General features: G+C 42.9%; 2 protein-coding genes across 3 annotated transcripts in view; one reads left to right on the forward strand and one right to left on the reverse strand.

Moving 5' to 3' along the window:
• Positions 1-3,716, forward strand: part of LOC137782500 (carboxy-terminal domain RNA polymerase II polypeptide A small phosphatase 1-like) — a 17,803-nt gene extending 14,087 nt beyond the window's left edge. For both annotated transcript variants that reach the window (XM_068571802.1, XM_068571801.1), the window contains 4 exons: positions 38-94; positions 1,091-1,183; positions 1,786-1,971; positions 2,091-3,716. In XM_068571802.1, the coding sequence (XP_068427903.1) occupies positions 38-94; positions 1,091-1,183; positions 1,786-1,971; positions 2,091-2,216 (462 nt within the window). In that variant the 3' untranslated portion in view covers positions 2,217-3,716. The remainder of the gene's footprint in view (positions 1-37; positions 95-1,090; positions 1,184-1,785; positions 1,972-2,090) is intronic.
• Positions 3,683-20,923, reverse strand: part of obsl1b (obscurin like cytoskeletal adaptor 1b) — a 30,871-nt gene continuing 13,630 nt past the window's right edge. Inside the window, exons 8-25 of the mRNA XM_068571804.1 lie at positions 16,846-17,121; positions 16,486-16,758; positions 15,766-16,041; positions 15,402-15,677; positions 14,958-15,233; positions 14,598-14,873; positions 14,220-14,489; positions 13,863-14,129; positions 13,191-13,460; positions 12,451-12,717; positions 11,071-11,337; positions 10,280-10,392; positions 9,610-9,763; positions 9,307-9,468; positions 8,976-9,080; positions 8,471-8,737; positions 6,979-7,248; positions 3,683-5,132 (exon numbers count right to left, since the gene is read on the reverse strand). Coding sequence (XP_068427905.1) covers positions 5,122-5,132; positions 6,979-7,248; positions 8,471-8,737; positions 8,976-9,080; positions 9,307-9,468; positions 9,610-9,763; positions 10,280-10,392; positions 11,071-11,337; positions 12,451-12,717; positions 13,191-13,460; positions 13,863-14,129; positions 14,220-14,489; positions 14,598-14,873; positions 14,958-15,233; positions 15,402-15,677; positions 15,766-16,041; positions 16,486-16,758; positions 16,846-17,121 — 4,076 coding nt within the window. The 3' untranslated portion in view covers positions 3,683-5,121. The remainder of the gene's footprint in view (positions 5,133-6,978; positions 7,249-8,470; positions 8,738-8,975; positions 9,081-9,306; positions 9,469-9,609; positions 9,764-10,279; positions 10,393-11,070; positions 11,338-12,450; positions 12,718-13,190; positions 13,461-13,862; positions 14,130-14,219; positions 14,490-14,597; positions 14,874-14,957; positions 15,234-15,401; positions 15,678-15,765; positions 16,042-16,485; positions 16,759-16,845; positions 17,122-20,923) is intronic.

Here is a 20,923-nt window from a genome sequence, read left to right on the forward strand (position 1 = left end):
TATTCTTTTTGTGTGTTTTGCTTTTTCTTTCCAACAGCCAGTGAACAATGCTGATTTTATCATTCCAGTGGAAATTGATGGAACAGTTCACCAGGTAGGCGATTCACCACAATGTTAACGCATTTTATTTGTTTATTATACATGGATAATACACACTAATCAACAGTAAAACTGTAAGTGAGCCAGAGTTAGCCATAGAGGCTAATTTTCATCTGCTGTCTGTGGCCTTTTTAAAAATTTTTTATGGCAGCCTGAAAATACATTTATAATAACACAAAACTAATTCAATATGTATACATAAATACTATAAATAATACATAAACACCAAACAAGACAAAGCCCCGTTTATGTGCACGGACACATTGTTGCTCTGACTATCACACCAGAAACCAAACACATCTGGATGACTTCTGAACTCTTACAAGCTCTCAAACACCAAAAATAAGCGGGTAAAAAAATTAAAATAATCTGTTATCCGCCACGGTCCTGCCAGCGCTGCAGCTCGCCCTGTTGACGGGGCCGAGCAGCAGGTGTGCTATTTTCATGGCCTGACGAAATGAGGAAGCCCCGGCAGGCTTCTCAGAAGTCACTGGCCATCAATCTCGCACCGCGGCGGCGCATGTTACGTCCTGCTCGCCGGTGCCGGGGAGACGGGGGACGGCGGCGGCGACCGCTCCACGCAGGCGTCCAATGTTGTGCTCGGCCTCCCAGAGAAGACACACAGAGGGGCCTGGGTCTGTTTCAAGTAATCCAGGATAGGCTTGTTAAAGTGGGGAAAAGCCTATTCGGGGTGACTTGGTTCAGAAACATGGCCGCCAGCATCTTAGCAGAAGACGTTGTATTAAATATTAAAGCTTTATGGTTTGCGTTTTTTATTGACGCCTTTTGTAGCGACACAAATATCAGCGTTTAAAATAAATGTAGCAAAGATTAAAGATTATCTGGACACACAGGTCAGATTACCATGTCCTTCCTCATGAGTTTGTCTTTCTTTTATTGTTAATAAGTGTCCTTTTTAAAAAGATAAAAGCATTTGGCTCAGCAGCCGTTGACTCATCCTGCTGCCTGCACCTGTCCCATCTCCCTCCAGGTGTACGTGCTAAAGAGACCTCACGTGGACGAGTTCCTCAGGAGGATGGGAGAGTTGTTTGAGTGTGTCCTGTTCACCGCAAGTTTATCCAAGGTGAGAGCTTAACAAATGGGACTCATTCTGAAGTGTCGCGGGATTACTGGAAGCCCAGCGCCATATCAGCGCTTTCAAGCGTGTGTGTGTGTGCGTGACCTTCGTTCTTGCACATGAAGACTAATTTTACGACACCTGTCAGGCCATCGCACGGACGTTTCGACCTCTCGCATTTACTTCAAACTGCGTTCCGCCTCAACTCGACTCAACGGGCAGCATTTAAGGTCGGTTATGTCTCAGGGACGCGTTCACGCCGGATTAATTACATCCATAGCTGCCGTGTCTGTATACAGGACGTTACAGCCGCTGCCTTTTCATGTTTTTCGAAAATGTCCACGCTTAAAATATTGCGTTATGACGCGTCTCTCTCTACCTGACATCTACCCGTTTTCTTTTTATAAGATGCAGGCAGGTTGTGGGTCTGTGTGTGTGTGTGTTAGTGTCACAGTTTGGGCTTTTCTGGGTTCCTGTTTTAATTTGTAGTTTTTCCTCTGTGTCTCCTCACTTCCTGCCCCTGTATGCCTTATCTCTGATTGTGCATGTGTGGCGCTCTGCACTATCTGACCCCGCCCCCTCTTGGTGTTTTCTTCCTGCTACCGCAGTACGCCGATCCCGTGTCGGACCTGTTGGACAAATGGGGAGCTTTCCAGAGCCGTCTCTTCCGGGAGTCCTGCGTCTTCCACAAAGGGAACTACGTTAAAGACTTAAGCCGTTTAGGAAGAGACCTCAACAAGGTCATCATCATCGATAACTCCCCAGCTTCCTACGTCTTCCATCCCGACAACGCGGTACGTCCTTTATGCTTCTTTTCCTGCAAAAACACAGCATGCATTTGGATACTATTCAGTACTTTGGGGTATTAAAACAGTCTTCTGACTCCGTGCCTCGCTTTCTTCAAACCCTCCAGGTTCCCGTCACGTCCTGGTTTGACGACATGTCAGACACCGAGCTCCTCGATCTCATCCCCTTCTTCGAGAGACTTAGCAAAGTGGACGACGTCTACGGAGCTCTGCAGCAGCAGAGGACGAGTTAACAGAGACTGGAGACGCGAGGTTGAAAACAAATCGCCAGCAGCTGCCGTCACGGGGGCCACAGAGGCCGGTGGGCCGCAGGCTCCACGCTGCCTCCATTTACAAGGACCACACTGCAAAAAAAAAGATAAAAAGGCTAATTTAATCTGGTATTCTTACAGTATATTGCATCAAAGAAAGAAAAGCGATCTTCCAGCAAGGTTTGGTCATCATCCAATCCAAAGAGGTGTTTCTTTTCTTCTTTGTTGTAAGCTCGGTGAGGACAGAATACCAGATTCAAGGACTTGTGTAGATATCTTTTGCAGTGCAGCTAGTGTATTGTTGTTGTTGTTGTGACCCCTGTAAGCGTGCTGTAAACATAGGTTGTTGTTGTTCGGTCCTTTTCATTTCAGAAAAGTGTTTCTCACGATAAGTGAAGCTCTCACATATAATTTAACAAGTTCTTAAACTAATCCTTAAACCCCATTAACTTTTTTTTGTGTGCCTAAAAATGGGCAAAATGTATATGTAGTACAAGACAATCATTAACATAAGAATATTGTGTTTAAAAAAATATCTACAACATGTTTTTGCACATTTCACTAAGAAGCAGAGCTTGTTTTGATGTTCACTTCGAGCGAATGAGGTCGTGGTAGGATTTTGGCTCCAAAAAAGACACCACAGACTTCAGCGTTTTGCATTTTTAGATTGAAAAGAAAACGCAGCAGTAAACGTGGGAATCCATCGATTGAAGTCACTACATTACTGATGCGGTGGGATCGCTAATGTTCTAATGCGTAATAACACTTTTAATATGTTTGCTTATACCCAGTCCGCCTCAAAACACCTTCACCTTCTTGTTCATGTTTTGGCTTCATAGTTGCATAGAAGAAAACCTCCGGATCTCTTGGATTAGCACCAAGAAACCCAGTCGACCGCTCACTGATGGGACCGTTCACACCGACTCACTGCGGAGGAGGAAACCTGGTGGGACTGATTTTGCTAATATCAGGATTTTAGGTTGTTTTTTAAATTTGGTTTTAATGTTATTTTTAGATTATTATAAGCTTTTTTTTTTTGTTGAATTTGCTACCACAGTCGTGCAGGAGGAGGCTGCAACCTGCTGCGTCATCTTTAAGAAGTTTGACGTTTGATCAGGACACTTTTTATTCGTGCGAGACAGTAATGACGTCATCGTAGCGCCGCAATCGAGCTGTAAATACGGTTCCATTGAGGTAACTTGTGTTCAAGGAATGTGTGTGTGTCCGTGTGTGTGTGGATTTCAGTGTGACTGCGTCGGTGTGAGTTTAAGATTTGGGAAAAAAAGAAAATCATGAACTGTTTAACTATCTTTTTTTTTTTTTTTACTGTCTGCTACAAGATCATTAACGTTTTGACTCAAGTAAAGGAAACCGGTTCAAACCAGTGAGTTTTTAAATTGCTGCTGATTGTATGAAAAAAAGAGACGGCTAGAGATATTTTTACCTTTTTTGCGTCAATAAAGCATGTTTTATTGAAACGGGTCATGTTTCACAACAGTACTTCTTTTTTTTTTCACATACCTTAACGCTCGGCACAACATGGCAGAGGTGGAAACGAGTCAAATGGAAAAATGGAATATGGAACAGATTTCATGACTTTCATTCTCCGTTAAGTTCAAGCACAATACCCACGCAACAGTAAAACTAGCGGACCTGATTATCAATCAGGGTGATCAAGTAACTTCTGAACCTATTTCTTTCCCAAATTACCTGATTTTTGGCCCAATGTTTTTACATTACAAGCCCCTTCCTGCAAGACAGAAGTGTCTTCATTCAAACATATCAAAACATTAAAAAAATGAAATATACAATTGACAACTGGTTAAAAAATAACTGAATTGTTTAATGTAATAAATTGTTAATCCATTCTAAAAATCTAAATTAGATACGACTGTTTCTTATGTGGTAATACTAAAAAACTGAGACTAAAAATCAATACAGCTGCACCAAACCATGCTGATATACGGGGGAAATAAAATGTGCAAATTGGATTATATTGCGTAATAATTAGCACAGAGTTTGAAAATGCGTGTAAAAGCTGCACACTGGAGTAGTTTTTTGGGGGCGGGACATTTTTCTGTCGATCAGAAAACGTGTCATTCACTGAGTCATTCAGGCTCATTAGAATAAACCTATTTGAGTATCTCCCCACGGCTTGAGCTAAGTGCAAAAACAAAGTGCCGTATTTTGTTTTTTTTGCGAGCCGATCGGAGCTTTTTCAGCAGAGAGGTTTAAAGAGATCGAGTGTGTGAATACAGGTACATCCAGATACACAGCATGAGAGAAAAATGTGTGTTTTGTGAACATTGAAGCATGTAAACACATTCTACTGGAAACCCAAAGTACAACATGGAGCATGATGTATCTCTTTAAAAATGACACATGTAGGTTTAATGTGTGTATGCATCAGATGACTGTACCTTTTAAGAGATTGTGTTGTTGCTCTCCTTTAGTGTTTGGCCTTTAGAAATGTCTCAAAATGGTTGATTGCACTCAACTCTTCACGTAGACTTTCTGTTCTCGTATCTTTTCAAATCGTGTATTTGTAGTTCTTCTCGTTTGTTTCATCGCTCCAGTTTTCAAATCAGATATTTATTGGCAAAAAAATACACAATGTGTTTAAAACCTCCATACAACGGTTACACAGTCACACACAGGACATTATTTACATCCAAACTGCAATTTGACAACATTTATAATGAACAGAAAGTTCACGAAGACGACAATTCTTCGACGCACGTTCATGAAAGAAAATTCACTCCCTGAACATCCTTCACAACCCTGTTTAAACCACGTTTATAGACATACTGTTTGTAAATACATAAGCCATGTCCATAATACAACTGAAGTCCATGTCAATTCGGCGAGGACGGACAGAAGATGTCACTCACGGATCACCTGTGAAATGTGAACAGAAAAACAAATTAGACTTAAAATATGACTTCATATATGAATGCCTGTGAGCTTAAACGACTTCTTAATTAAAACTGCACGTTTTTTATACTCTTTGGCACGTGACCCTTCAACACAAAGCCATGTTCAGAGCCCGTGTGACTGAGTGGAGGCCTTCGTGTGTCCATGAGGGCTTGTACCTCCTCGGATTGATTCATGTGAAGGATTATTAATAATCTAGTGTTTTACCAGGAAAAAGCAACAATTGCTGAAGACTTCTACCTGTAATTGTGTACAGAAAGATCATTTTTTTCTTTCTTTCGACCCCTAATCATCATGAGAAGCACTAATAAATGAAACGTCCTGCAGATGCTCACTTTTGCCAATTTGAAAAATTGTTTTTGTTAGATTTTGATCGGAAGTGAATAACCAAATCAACGAATTAAAGCCCCCACAAAGTCCATATACATCACATGGCGTTACTGCTTACCTCAGGTAAAAGTAGCTACACTACCGTGTACAAATACTTTGTAACGTGGAACAAGTTTTGCCAAATGCTGACCTGTAATTATACATGTTTGTTATATTTGTTAATCTAATTCTGTATTTATCTGAATCAGAAAGTAGTCAAATCAATAAAGTAGAGAGTAAAAAGTACAATATTTGCTTCTGAGGTGTAAACAAGTATAAAGTAGAAGTACTTCACTACAAGTACCTTAATACTGTAGTACTTTCCACCACTGCCTGTGATGAATGAGTTGTTTGTGAGCATTTCAATTCATTTTGACTCAGCTGAGCGTTTAAAGGCGATTTATTCCCGACAGCTTTACAACAGGTTTGAACGCGACGCCCTTTCATTTCAAGCCAACGTAATAAAACTATAAATAGTTTGCTCTCACATTTAAGTGGCTTGAGATGCGTGTGTGCTCTGCGTTGACCTACACGCCTGCAGCTTGAGTACCATCATAAACACTCTGTGTGATTTACACTCCGGGGAGCCAAAATATTTGCTGTATTTATTGCTGCGTATGCAGCGGCAAGTCAGGAACACACAAACACGCCATCTTCACAACTCTGGACCCGACCGATGGATTTATGTACGTTTATGTACTTTTTTCCTTGTGGTGCTTCACATTTGCTTCTGCTGCTTGAGTCGACTCGTGCACTATCGTGATGTTTCTTTAGCGGCGGAGCAAACTCAAACCTTTGAGTTTACCTCCACCTGGTGGTTGTTTCTATGAATGACACCACTGAGCTGGTCAGTTCATCTCAATACTACTCACATCTGGTACTTAGTAAAAGTAGAAATACCGTAGCATAGTAATACTTTGTTGCAAGTAAAATATTGGGTTTAATTTAAAGTACAAGTACAGATGTATTGGAATCAAAATATACAAAAAAAAAGCATTTATAATGCAGAATGACATTTCAGAATGATGCGTAATATACTATAAAATTATTATCATTACTGATGTATTGATGACATCATTGCTGTATTACTGAAAATAGCAGTGGGCTTTTTACCACTTCACATACTTTATCTGCTCGGGATCAAGAACATTGACTCTTAATCTATAATATTACATTAAAATGTATTCGTTTATTCTATTTTGTATCACGGATCCGGATCTGCACATTGTAATGTGTTGCATTAAAGAGATGATTCGAAAATATGATTTGCAATCATGTTGCATACAAGTGGTTCATCCATGAGAGTCACACTCACCCAACAGTCTTTTATGAGTCTCATATGAACCTTCAGATTAAAGCGTCATTTAAATGTAATGTCATGTAAACTGCCCCCTGAAGTCTCAACGCAAAAGGCCCTCGAGCATCTGCTCCTCTCACTTACTCCGCACCCGGAGCTGCGCTCTGCTTCCGGCCTTCCCGGAGGTGAACTCCACCTCTCCGCTCATGTCCGGGTCGGTTTGTCTGAGGGTGAGCCGGTGGACCGCGCCCATCTTCTCCAGGAGAACCCGAGCGCTCGGCTGCAGGGGCTCAGCGTTCAGACGCCACACGGGAGCTTTGAGGACGGGCGCCGACACCTCGCATTCGAAGCAGGCTTCACCCGGGGCCATGACCTCCACGTCCTGCAGCTCTCTGACCATCAGCAGGGACTGAGCTGCAGGGAGAGGGGGAAGAGGGAACGAACAACTCTTATTTATGAGCAAAACTTTGACTCTGATCGACCTTTAGTCCAATCATTCAAAGCAGATTTTCTCCATTTCTTGTACAAAGTGATGAGTTGTCGACATCCTCACGGGCTCATGGCACGCTTAATTCAGATTATGATCCATTACGTTTAGGTACGTTACGTTTATTCCATCTGTATATTTAATATTCTTCTTCCTGTTTATTACCGTTTAGTATTACTACTGTTTATCTATATTACTTGATTTTATTCTGTATTTATTGTGAGCAATGCTGCTGTAATCCTGTAATTCCCCCACTGAGGGACTAATAAAGGATTATTTTATTTTATCTTATTCCCAGAGGATTGAATCACAGTCCACAGTAAACTGATATGAATGAAGCAGACACCTCATTGAACTCTTCAACCAGCAAGTTACGCTTTTTAAATACATAAATGTCGCGCGTGGACACTTCAAATTTCAACGAGGCCAAAGTGAAAGAAAAACTGCTCCGTGAAAAATTGGGGTCAGTGTTTAAATGTCCCTTTGCAAAAGGAGACGATGTGTTATCTTTGCTCTGCCAGTAGATGGCGCTCTAAGGCTTAATGTACAGAGGGGTCGCAGACGCTGCCATTGGTACTTCAAATCACTCTTTGTGCTGTTTAGGATGATCAATAATAATAATGTAACATTCAGATAGCAAACACCTTGTGAGGTTTCACTTCCTGAAAGTGTAATAATAAAAGTCAGCAGTCATATATTCTGCTATAATTCTATTGTTTCACACAGATTTATGGATACACATTACCACGACTGTGATGAAAAAAATAAAGAGCCTGTAAGTCATTATAATGAAATATAATGTCAAAATAATGATTTAGTATCTCATGATTATGATTTAGTATCGCATAATTAACAGAGTATCTCATAAGTAAGTCATACTTATGAAATAGTCGTACTTATAATCGGTCATTCTTTACTGTTTTTATTTGTATTACTGTTTATTCATATTACTTGTGCATTTTACCCGTTTGCTGCTGTAATCCTGCAAACTTATAATGAAGCAATATCTGATCTACTTATAATGACTTACAGATCTTTATTTTTTTTATTACAGATTTGAGCTTCCACAAAAATGATATTGTCCAATTAAGTTGCAAAATAAAAACAATTGAAAACGCGGCGCTCTCACTTGACGGTCCTCTCTCTTACCCTCCACTGTCAGCTTGGCGGAGCAGGAGTACTCCCCGACCTGCACGCTGTACGTGCCCTCGTCGCCCAGCACCACCTGCTGCAGGATCAGCTTGCGGTAGCAGCCTTCGCTGCAGATCTCGAAGCGCTCGGAGGGCAGGATGACGTTGCTGCCCTTGTACCAGCGGATGCTGCACCTGGGGTTGGACACGGTGCAGTCCAGCAGCACGCGGCTCTTCTCCAGCGCCGTCGTGTCCTGCAGAGGCTTCACTATGTTCACCGGGAGCTCTGGAACGGACGGAGTGCAATGAAGGTTCCCAAAAGAAACTGTCGACGAAGAAATAACTAATATTTCCACATGACAACATTGCCCTGACAAATAAACACTTGCATTCAAGTGAAACAACCCTAATACATTCATACATATTCAATAGAAGTAACTTTGTGTACGCTTTCATTGGTTTTCATAAATGTATACATACTTCCTTTGGACACAGCACTTAGAAATGTTCTACATTCATTATACCTTCCACCTCCAGGTAAGCGACAGATTCAATATGTCTGGAGACAAACTTGATCTCTCCAGAGTCCTCTGCTTTCACATTGCACATGAGGAGAAAATGTTTGGTCCCTGAAATATGAAAAACATTGTCAGAATGAATAATAAGCGAGGTGATCGTTGGCCCAAAAACTATACCAGATATTATTTACAGATTTGCACATTTCTCCTTTTAAGGTTTTCCAGTTCACTTTCTAATTAAGTATCTGAGTTCTTTTACAGTCGACAAGCACAACATCATCAGTAGAGTTGTGCAGGAATTAAAAATTGTGTGTTTTTTTCTGATTTTGAAGCCAACCTTCCTGCCGGATCTTGATGGTGCTGGTGGGTTGTATCCGCTCCCCATTTTTGAACCATTCTCCCGGCATGTCCTCAACCGAGAGCTCGCAAACAAACACGGCGTTCTGATCCTCCTGGATGTCCAGGTCCTTCGGGCCCTGCAGGATCATCAGGTCACGCTCTGCAGAGAGAGAGAGAACAAGTTAAAGGGATCATCAAGATTTAAAGGAGCGCCACTTAACAATATCAATATGACATCCTCAATAATCACATTAAGCCACTGTGAAACTAAAGGTCCTTGTTTGTGGTTTAAGGACTTTACCGTAGACCTCCACAGTGCAGCACGTCGTTACATCTCCAGCGTCGCAGGTGTACATCCCAGAATCACTGACATTGCATTTCATGATCTGAAGAAACCGCTTCCTTCCCATCGCATATATGCGCAAGTCCTTGCTGGGCTTCACCTCAACCCCATTCTGAAGAAATAACACAGATTTAATGATTAATCACCATCAAACAACTGAAACCGTTTGTGATGCATTCTTATTGAATTCCTTTTTTTTTGTTCTATATATTGAGCAACACAAAGTTAAGTATATTTAACTTTTAGCTTGAGTAAAACATTTGGACAAAAACTTTTGTAAACGATTCAGCATACTTGTAATCTTGTAAACATGTGTAGACCTTAGGCTAAGTGTGTGTGTGTGTGTGTGTGTGTGTGTGTGTGTGTGTGTGTGTGTGTGTGTGTGTGTGTTAGTTGGCAAAGATGCTGCGTTGGCTCAATTCTAATTTCAGTCATGTTGACAAGCAAAACTAGCATTTCTTGCCTTTGCTAGCTTGTCTGAAGAAATGCTCTACTATGCTAAGTGTATTGTAGTATAATAAACTTTAAATATGGAAGTGATAACATGTTATAGAATAATCTGCAGTGTTGTAAAAAAAAAACTGAATGTTTTTGGATAATAAAGAAAGACAAAAATCCAAACACTCGCCTTCATCCATTTGACATCAACGTTGTGTCGTGACAGCTCACACTCAACAGAGATCACGGCCCCTTCAGGGAATTTCTGGTCCTCCAGTTTTCTGAAAAGGGTCACTGGGGGCTCTGGTCAAGAAAAATCAAACTTAGATAGGCGAGCAAAAACCTTTTTAAAATGTCTAAAGCGTATGTAGGACCCATACGGTTCAATCATGTGGACGAATGTAACGCAATGAGACTTTCATCCAATTGTCATCGCCAGCGTTTGAACCCCTAGCTTAAAGGCGGTGAGGCATACTTAGCCGCTTGGCGAGGGACGGATTGTTTTACAGCGCGAGGTTAAACTATCGCCTGACAGGCGAGAGTGGACAGAGCTACCGCTTTTCATTGGGTCATGCTAGCAGGCTACTTGCGGGCTACTCTGTAACGTGAGCACGGATAAAGCCAACAGAAGTAGAGCCGTCACTCTATTCTGTTATCGTGCCTCAACTGGTTGGCATCTGGTCTACTTTGAGTCGACAACTTCAGTTACCAGTCCGAGGTCACGACGAAATTGTTCATATTGTTTTGGTGGTACTGCGCCGCAGTGAAGTTCGCGCGGATTCGAGGGTTTAAAAAGTTACAAATTAGACCTTGCAGTATAGTTTTGACAACTCTACGGCCTTGTAATGAGTTCACTACTTCGAAATAACATGTACCAGTGAGTTACTCATTTAAATTAGACATATATGTTGATGCAGTTATCTGGCTACTCCCGTTGGTGTCTGCTCGTTGAAACATTGACGAACTTCCTAAATGACCTACCCTTCACGACAAGCCTGGCAGAGGTCTTCAAATTCTCAACGCAGAACGTAAAGGTGCCAGTGTCTTCGACGGAGAGGTTAGAGATAGTGAGGCTGTGGACTTGGCCCTTGGCACTCATACGGAAGTGGTTTGTTGGCTTTAGCTTGACTGCGTTCCTCATCCAGCTTCCCGGGACATCGGGATGGGAGAGCTCCACCTCGAAAGATGCCGTTTCTCTCTCCGTGGTTTTAATGTCAGTCATCCCTTTTTTGATTGTGACTTTTCGAGCTGCAAAGAAAAATAATAGAGCGGTTGTAAAAGGCTTCACCGTGCAGGGACATTCATCTTTCTGCTTTGTGGGCATGTTTTGTGTTGGTACATTTCGGTATAATGACAACTGAGTGTTAGTTACAGAGTTTGTTTGGAAGTTTGGCCTGAGTAACAAGCATTTTCCTTCCCCTGTAACACTGAGCAGACACAATATCCATTTTCTGTTACAGAATAGGCTTGGAGTCTGTCCTGTACACATCAGTCTGCAGCTAAACAATACAGCTGGCACACATTGACAAGCCAATAGTTTAGTCACTTGAGTGTGGGGCTTTACACAAAAGCCAGCTTTGAAACTGCCAACATTTTTCACTTATTCTAACAGACGAGCATTCCCCGTGGAAAAAAAAGGAGTGTTTATTTTGGAGACCTGATGACAGCAACCTTGGTTTCGAAGGCCAGGGTGTAAATTTAGATGCAATGAGAGGAGATCCAAATTCATAGGAGGTGCCAACAGCAGCCTGAAGTCCTGACTTTCCCCTTACCACCCACACTAGTGTTGAAAGAACAGCCTTTAATTCACCTGCTGGCCTGTGGTTCATAGGGCGAAGAAATATAAGACGCATGCACAAAGAAAAACAAGCATGAGTACGTCTTAATCACTATGAGACGCCAGTTTTATGGTGTGTAAGGCTTGTTACTTTAAAGAAACTTAAGTGCCGCTTGTTCATTAAAAACTTTGACTTTGCAAAACATCATTTGAGTTGTTGGGACGGCGGCATCTTAACATGTTCTTTATCAAGCACTACCCTGAAAACTGCAGTCTGATTTTCCTTTTGACATAGTTTGAGGAAGTCACCGGGGCTTTATCGATCCCGTCAATACACATAAACCGGTCTAAAAGTCAGCCAGGGGCTGAAAGGGCTATAAACCTATCACCTGTTGGTTGCCGTCACGCTCCGGTACAAGTGCCACCCTGGTCCCCCTCTGGTCACTCAAATTACTCTTACTCAGTTAACTTTGCCTTTTGCGAGAAGTAGTGGCGTGGGAGGGCGTGCGGGAGGCGGTGTTGTCGGCAACGGCGGCAAACAAACAACAACAGGGGGATCATGGCGACAACACATGCACACTCACGCTCCACGGTGAGCTGGGCTTGCGTGCGATCGTGGAGGGTTTCGCAGCTGTAGGTGCCCCGGTCGGTTATGGCCAGTTTGTGGACGGTGAGGCTGTGGTTGCGTCCGTTGTGTTTCAGGGTGTTCTTGGGCCCGGGGTGGATCAGCACCCCTTGCCTCATCCACTGCACCTCGCCCGAATCCAGACCCACCTCCACCTCCAGAGTTGCCTCGCCGTACTCTTGAGCTACAACTGGCGTCATTTTCTTGGTGAACAACACCTGTTGTTCTGAAAAATTAATTTAGAGAATTACCAGATGGTGGTATCTGTCAAAGTCAGACATGTTGGTACAATATAGACGGAAGAAAGTCAGCAAAGTAATATTGCAAGTTTTCAGCAGGTAGTGCGAGCACAGAGCTGGAAGGCGGCTTGCCCCCCTGCCGTGCAAGTTATCAGAGGAATTATCACCGGAGAAGCTGCTAAAAGCTATCATTCAAAGTCACCTCTTTAAAAGTTTAAACTTGTCTCAAAGGGTCACGATGTGTCACATGTGGTTACTTATCATCCACAGTCACGGCCATTCAAAGTCTCTTTGCACCTATTCTGCTAAAAATTATTCATAGTTTAAAAAAAAAATGGCCATAAGTACCGGAGAGATACGAGGTTATTGAACCGTCAAAATGTTGTGACTCATAAAGATCAATATCTGTATGTAGAGTGCGTTATAGTCCCGGTACTAATGGACCGGACAACAAACTCACCTTGAATCTGAAGTTCTGCCTCTGATACCGAACCCTCTGCATCAGCTGTCACTCTGCCGCCATCTGAAACCGTGCAGTTGTGGATGCAGAGCATGTGGCACAGCCCGTTACTTGAAATGACAGTGCGCTGAGTCAGAGGTACTTGCTTGCCATTTAAGCGCCACACCAACCGGGTGTCCTCTGGTGACACCACACACTTAAACACCGCGTCTTCTCCTTCACGGACCGTGATGTTACGAAGCTCCGCTATGAACTCAACAACACGGGGAGCTGAAGGCAAAACATTCATCGGAGTTAAGACTCATTGTGGTCAAAACATGAATAAGACACATCGCTGACCTGCCTTCATGTATAATATAGGGGGAAAAATCGATACAGCATAGTATCGCGATATATTGCGTGGCGATATTGTATCGATACACGGAAGCCAAGTATCGATGTTTTATTTAATCAATTCAAAAACTTTTTGGTCCTAGAATAATAAAATGTATTTTTTTGTTGACACTGTTTTCCTTTGGGGACAATTTGCGGTTGAAAAAAAGGTAATGTATCGCAATACTCTATATATTGCAGTATCGTGATAATACCGTATCAGGACTTAAATATCGTGACAATATCGTATAGTGGGACTTCTGGTGATTCCCACCCATAGTATAATATGAAAGGACTTACTTTCTACACTGACAGTAGCTGAAGTCCTGTCATCTGTGGTTTCACAGGAATATTCTCCAGCGTCTTCTTCCGCTAATTGGTGGATGGTAAAGCTTCGCTCTCGACCTTGTGCCCTTATCGTGTGCCGACGGCTCGGAGAGATCTCTTGCCCATTTTTCAGCCACTGCACGTCTCCTTTGGGCTTGTTGATCTCGCAACGTAATATAAAGTTACTGCCCTTCAGAGACGCAGCGCTCTCCAGCGGTCTGGTAAATTTCACCTTCATTTCTAAAGAAATATAATTCCAGAGGCGTTTTGCAATCAAGTAAAACTTTGAAAATTGCTGTCACATTTGGTTTAAGAGTGCCACATTCTTACCTTTGACTAAAAGACTGAAATACATCTCATCTGTCTTTACGTCACAGACATATTCTCCAGAATCAGACAGCTGCAGGGGATTAATGGTGAGCTTGTGGGTATTACCCTCACTGGAGATGTGAATGTTGTCCCCGGTCAATAGTTGGCCATCTTTCAGCCAACGAACGTTGGCTCTTTCTCGGCTCACAACGGCACACATTGTGACGCTCTCGTTTTCATAGGCGGAGAGGTTATTACTTGTGTTTTCATGTTCAAACCTAACCGGGATCTCTGAGAGAGAGATTCACAAAGGAGTTACTTGTTAATTCTGTGTTCAAATACGGGAATCAAACAGAAAACTACAGAATCTCCAAAACACGCGTCAATTTAAAATCTTACCTTGGACCTCAACAATTGTTGTCAATTTGTCATCGACGGCATCACAAATGTAATTCCCAGAGTCTGAGGGCCGAAGTCCGGAGAGAACGAGTTTCCTTGCGACGTCATAGCTATCAATTTTTATACGAGCGTCCGGTTTCAAGACCTCGCCGTTCCTCAGCCACTGAACGGTGGCGTTCGGCCGCGACACCTCGCACTCCAGAATGAGGTCGTCTCCTGCGACCAGGATGTGATGCTCCGGGTGGCCTGAGTTTCCAATGATCTGCACCAGAGGCTCTGCACATTAAACCACAGCGCATTAGTATCCTTCTGGATGAAGGAACGATGGATAACGTTTACACGGCCTGATAATGCGACTACCTTTGACAGTGATGAAGAAGACCATCTGATCATCCACGGCGTCACAGGTGTACTCTCCCGAATCTTCTAGTCCGGCGTTTAGGACAACCAGCGACCTGAACACGCCTTGCTCCTCGCTGCAGTATCGCTCGGTGTCATCGATGAGCTGCTTGTCTTTGTACCAACTGACCGAGGCGTTGGATCTCGACAGTTCACACACGAGAATGATGTCATCTGACACTAAGAACTGCTTTTCAGTTTTGGCGTCCGTTTTTCCAAGAATCTTCACGGGCAACTCTGAGGAACGAACAAGAAGGAGCAGATTTTTAGTGCATCAAAAAAGCCTTTGTTTGCATTTTTGTATGTGGGCGAAGTCAATGATCTGTTTTTCAATCTGTATCTTGAGTGCACCATAAACAGAACTTTCTGTCGGAAGTTCTACATTTGAAACTAAAATAACCCCACCTTGCACTTTTACATGGAAATCCATCACATCATCCTTTGCGTCGCAGACATATTGCCCGGCATCTTCCATCGTTAGCGAGTGAACAGTCAATTGACGCATGACGCCGTCCTCCAGGATGGTGATCTTCCTGGAGTCTTCTACTTCTTCCCCGTTCTTCTTCCAGGTGACCTCTGCGTTTGACCTCGACACCTCGCAGTCGAGAACGAGAGTCTCCCCGGCCACTTTGACTACTTTACCCACCATCTTCCTCGGCCGTACAAAACGAACCGAAGGCTCTGTGCATTAAAAAAAAAAGTAAGAAAATGGATTGACACGGACGGAGCGAGAAGATCTAAATTGTTGAACTCCTTCGTTTCCTTTTACCTGCTATGTTTACAAAGAACGTCATGGAGTCATCTGCAGTATCACAGACGTATTCAGCTGAATCTCTGACGGTAGTTTCCGGTATAATAAGTCTTCTGTAGACACCATCCACCTCGAGGAGAAGGTTGTTGTTCTCCTCCACTTCGAGGCCGTCTCGATACCAGCGCACCGCCGCGTTGGGCCTCGAGATCTCGCAGCTCAGGACCATCCTCTCGGAGGTCTGCTGGCACAGCTCCATCTGGGACTGACTCGGGGACACAATCTGCACCGGAGGTTCTGGAAAGCCAGCACTCATTAGTTCAACGTAAATATTACAATATAATACCGTTTCCAAGTTGTCAAGTTGACGCATGCATCGCCTGCAGGGTGGACTTTGCATGCTTGACATCATGGATCATGGATGAACGAGCTAATCCCTTAATTTGGCATGATTACAGGAGCTTATGTCTCAATCTAAGTTGTCAGGGCATTAAATAGCGTCTGAAACTTTCTCCCCACCTTTTTGAAAATTAGGATTGGTGGGTCCGCAGCTAAAAGTTGACTTTTAATCAACAGTCAATGTGGCGATTCAGAGCGGATGCACATCTTTAGCCATGTTCAGATGACACTGCACAAAGCACACTGATGCCGTGTATACCACTATCGACTCATCTTGCCTTTTGCCATTGCTGTTTAGCCTACATATGTACGATATCCTCTTTGTAGTTTCAGGGATTTTACCTGTAATAACAAGGTGAAAGAATATTGAAGCGTCGGCCGTATCACAGACGTATTCTCCAGAATCTTCCACTCCGCTAGAAATAATCTTCAGTCGTCGATACGGGCCTTCAATCTTGAGCTTGATGTTCTCGCTCTCCTGCAGCTTTTGACCGTCTTTGTACCAGCTGACGACACCGTTTGGACGAGACAATTCGCAGCTCAGAATAATTTCCTCCGGGACATGACGGTCAAGGTGGACGTCCTCCTTGGGGTAGATTATCAACACCGGAGGTTCTTTGGAAGAAGAATACATAAAATTGAGACTCTTTTTTTGCAGTTTTTTGTCACATATTGTTAGAATTTGCTTAACTATTGCATTACCTCGTATATTAACCTTGTACATGAGAATATTGTCTCCTGCACGGCATGTGTATGTGGCGGTGTCGGACAGCTGGGCTAAATTTACTGTCAGATTCCTTTTGGTGCCCTCTGCTTGCATTGCGATATTGCTGCTCGGTTGCATTTCAATTCCATCTTTGTACCACTGGACAACGCCATCAGCCCTCGATACTTCACATGACAGAACAAACTGTTCTTGTTCCACAACGCTCTTGAAAAGGTCCTCCTCTGCGATATCAGCAAATGTTACCGGCGGCGCTGCAGAAGAAAGAACACAAAAGTAGTAAGTTCTTGCTCCAATGAATTATTCATTGTTTATGATCATCCATGCAGCAACTGGAAGGTTTTCACAGCTTAGACATGCTGATTTCAAGCCTCGCTATCTAAAACAAAACATCTTTAAAGACATAATGATGAACAATGTTAATGCACTTCTGAAGCGAAGTGAAAACATTAATTTAAGCAGCGCATTGACTTAATGCTGTTACCACAGGTGTGTTGAAGAAACCAGTCGACTCATCAAAACACATGCTATGAAATGTGAAGCACGTCGATGAGAAGCCACAAAATTAGGACACATTTGAAGGAAATCTGTGTTGATGAATATGATGATCAGATGTTGCTTCCTTCTGAGATATTAGAGGTCACGATGAAGGTGTGAGACTCCACAATGACGGCATCTCGCCAAGTAAAAAGCTCAGCATATCACCTTTCACCTCCACACAGAAATCGTTGAAATCGGAGTCATCGTTGGCTTTACAACTGTACACTCCAGAGCTTGAAGACGTGGCCGGCTTCATAGCCGGTGTCCTCTTATCGCCCTCTGAATCGACGCTCGTTCCCGATTTTTGCGAGAGTTTAATCCCGCCCTCGCGCCCGGAGGTCTGGCCTGCGTGGTCTGCGATCTCGCGCTGCAGATTGATCAAGCTGCCTGCTTCAACATATTTGCTCCTCTCAGCCTCTGTAACAGCTGAGAATCAAACTGGTGCTATAGGAATTTCAATTCATTGAAACAGTTATCAGATTTGCTGTGCCATGTAACACTTTGGATTTACAGGCTGTAAGATTTACCGTTTTACTCGACATTGAACAGATTAATTTTATAGTTGCAAACAGTGCTTGAGTCATGGACTCAAATGCTAACAGTGTGCTAAGAAGTTGAGGTAAACATGTTAGCAAACAGTTACCTTATTTCACAATCAGAGTAAAATCAAACATCCATTTGGAGTTGTGTTTGTGGCACTTCAATCTTTTGGTCTCCAACGAGGCCAGAAAGAAATTTCTGAATTTTCAGCTGCTAAATGCTCCAATAGCTTCAGCATAGTTAGCTAATAGCAATAGCATGCACTGTGCGCTATTTGCTGCACGCCATACAGCCTATTTATCAGATCTTTTGTTGAAAATTGTAGTGCGCTGCATCTGGAAACGTGGTTGATGAGAGCAGCGAGTCTGAACCCAAACGGTAAAGCTGCTTGTTGTACAGTCAAAACGACGTGTTCAAAAACACTACGAGGCTCCATGGAGCTAAGCGAAATTGCAGAGTAAGGTGGAAACTTACTCTGAGTAAATTACACATAGTAATTCAATTCATTGACAATATCATTTTAGTTTTTTTGTAGAATTAAGATGCAGTTTTACCACCATCCTCAAAAACAAAAGTCCAGTCTTAAAGGGCCTTTAACGTTTGCTTGTTAGGGCAAGAACGACATTGATCTACGTAGCTGCCACGGCTTTAAAAAGCTAGCAATATAGCAAAGTAGCAAGATTGAAAAGTACATGCTGTACTTATCAATGCTCCGTATCTTAGGATATACGGCACAACAACGAGGCCGATCTAGTAGCCGAGCATTCCCTGAAATAAGTTAGTGATTCTGACGACGCTAATCAAAGCTGGATCACCTGCAACATCCACCTTGAAATCTATATGGTCGTCTGCGGCCTCACAGCGGTACACACCAGAGTGGCTGACTTCTGCTGATGTAATAACCAATGCTCTCAGCTTTTCTTTTGCTTGGATCTGGATTTCATGTTCACTCTCTGGAAGCAGCTGTTCTCCATCCTTGTGCCAATAGACCTGGGCCGCTGGCTCGGAGACTTCACACTGCAGTTTTATCGGGCAGCCGGCTTCAACAAATTTGTTTCTTGCGAGCTCTGGAAGTTCTGAAAACCTCACAGGTGAGGCTGTGGAAGGTGTTATAAAGATGTGCAGATCTATTGTTATGCTGTCAGAACATCAGTGAACAAGTGGTGTTCATCATCTACCTTGTTGGTTATTTTCTAGCACAGAATACACAGTATGCAGCTCTGCGCCTTCAGACTAAATTGTGAAATTGTGGGAAAGAATTGTTCAGCTTAAGGAAACAAAAGGAATGCTCAAATGTTCAGAAACACCTAGAAGCAAATTACGACTAAAAAACAAGAAAATCACCTTCGACGTCCACGTGGAACGTCACGACGTCGTCCGCGAGGCTACAACTGTAGAGGCCCGAGTCGGAGACCTTCGCGGAATGGATCGTTAACGTTCGCAGGCGGCCGTCTCTTTTCATATCGAGGCCCGTTTTGCAAAAAAGCTCCACCTCGTCTTTAAACCAGGAAACCTGGGCGACAGGGTCTGAGACCTCACACTGGAGGATAATTGGACAACCCATTGCAATCATCTTGTATTTCTCAGACAGTGGGATTGGCATGATCTGTGGCGATCGGCCTAAGAGAAAGGGAATAACAAGGGGTTTGGACAAGAGATGAGGTCACAACAGAAACAGACAAAAACAAACTGTCCAGCCAGCCACACCATGTTACTCATGAACGTTCAACACAAAGCACATTTTTGTTCACCACTCACACCTAGAGTAAGATGGACCTGGTATGCATGATAAGAAGATGGAAAGGATGTAAATAAATCACCTTCTACGTCCACTTTAAATGTGACGGTGTCGTCAGCTGTTGAACATTCATAGGTGCCACCATCTATGTGTTCAGCCGAGTGGATGAGAAGTGTCCTCGTAAGACCATTTGACTGTATCTCCATATTGTTTTGTGGTAGGAGTTTCAACCCATCCTTGTACCAGTCGACATAAGCAGAAGGATCGTGAGAGAGTTCACAGATGAGGACAAGTGGAGAACCTTCTTGGACGGACTTGCTCTTGTCAGTCTCTTGAAGCTCTGAGAACTTCACAGGCAGTGCTATATGTTTCAGATATTGCAAAAAGAGTGTCTTAATATACACCATGAAAGTGATACTGAAACCTACTTTATATTTAATTACGAAGAATTTCAAAACAAGACGACACAACGTACAACAAACAGGACAATAAGTGAAACCAAAATGTATACAAAGGGATAAAAGAACAAGGATCAAGTTCTGAAATGTCAAAGTTATCCACATGTAGACTGATAAAAAGCACAAACAAACACCACATGTAAGATACAAACAAAGGGACAAAGTGTTTGTTTACGGTAACATATTCAGTTAGTGTCTTTTACGGAAAAAGAGCAAAATCCAAAAAGTTAGCTTTCTTAAGATATTGGACATGCATAAAAAGAAGCTGCATTGTGAAGCTGCACATTTTTAATAAGCTATTTTTGAGCGATAATGTCCTTTTCGTTATGTGATTTCACTTTGTTAACATCGGGCATTATGCTGAGGTGTGAGGGGAAGTCGTTTTTCGTTACACTGAAATAACCAATCATGCAATAACAAATTAACAACAAATGCAACTGTTTGAGGAAACCTTTGACTTCAGTTTTTTTATAGAAATAGGAATAGTTGACCGAATTAAAAAAAGCAGAAAAATGTCTGTTCTCGCCCGCTGTTACAGTTAGTTGGCCGTGCAAGACAGTGAAAGCGCTACAGAGTTGCTGAGCATCACCTTTTACTTCCACAGCGAACTGGATGTCATCATCCTTTGACTCGCAGCGATATACGCCGCTGTGAGCCGGCTCTGCTGATTGGACAACTAGACTCCTCAAATTTCCTTCTGACTGGAAGTCCAGTCCGCTTTGAGGGAGGAGCTTTGTTCCGTCCTTGTACCAACTGACCTGTCCCGTGGGATCTGACAGC

Source organism: Clinocottus analis, unplaced genomic scaffold (assembly GCF_023055335.1).
Source record: "Clinocottus analis isolate CAN_PGR_092001 unplaced genomic scaffold, fCliAna1.0.p SCAF_12, whole genome shotgun sequence".
Taxonomy (NCBI): Eukaryota; Metazoa; Chordata; class Actinopteri; order Perciformes; family Cottidae; genus Clinocottus; species Clinocottus analis.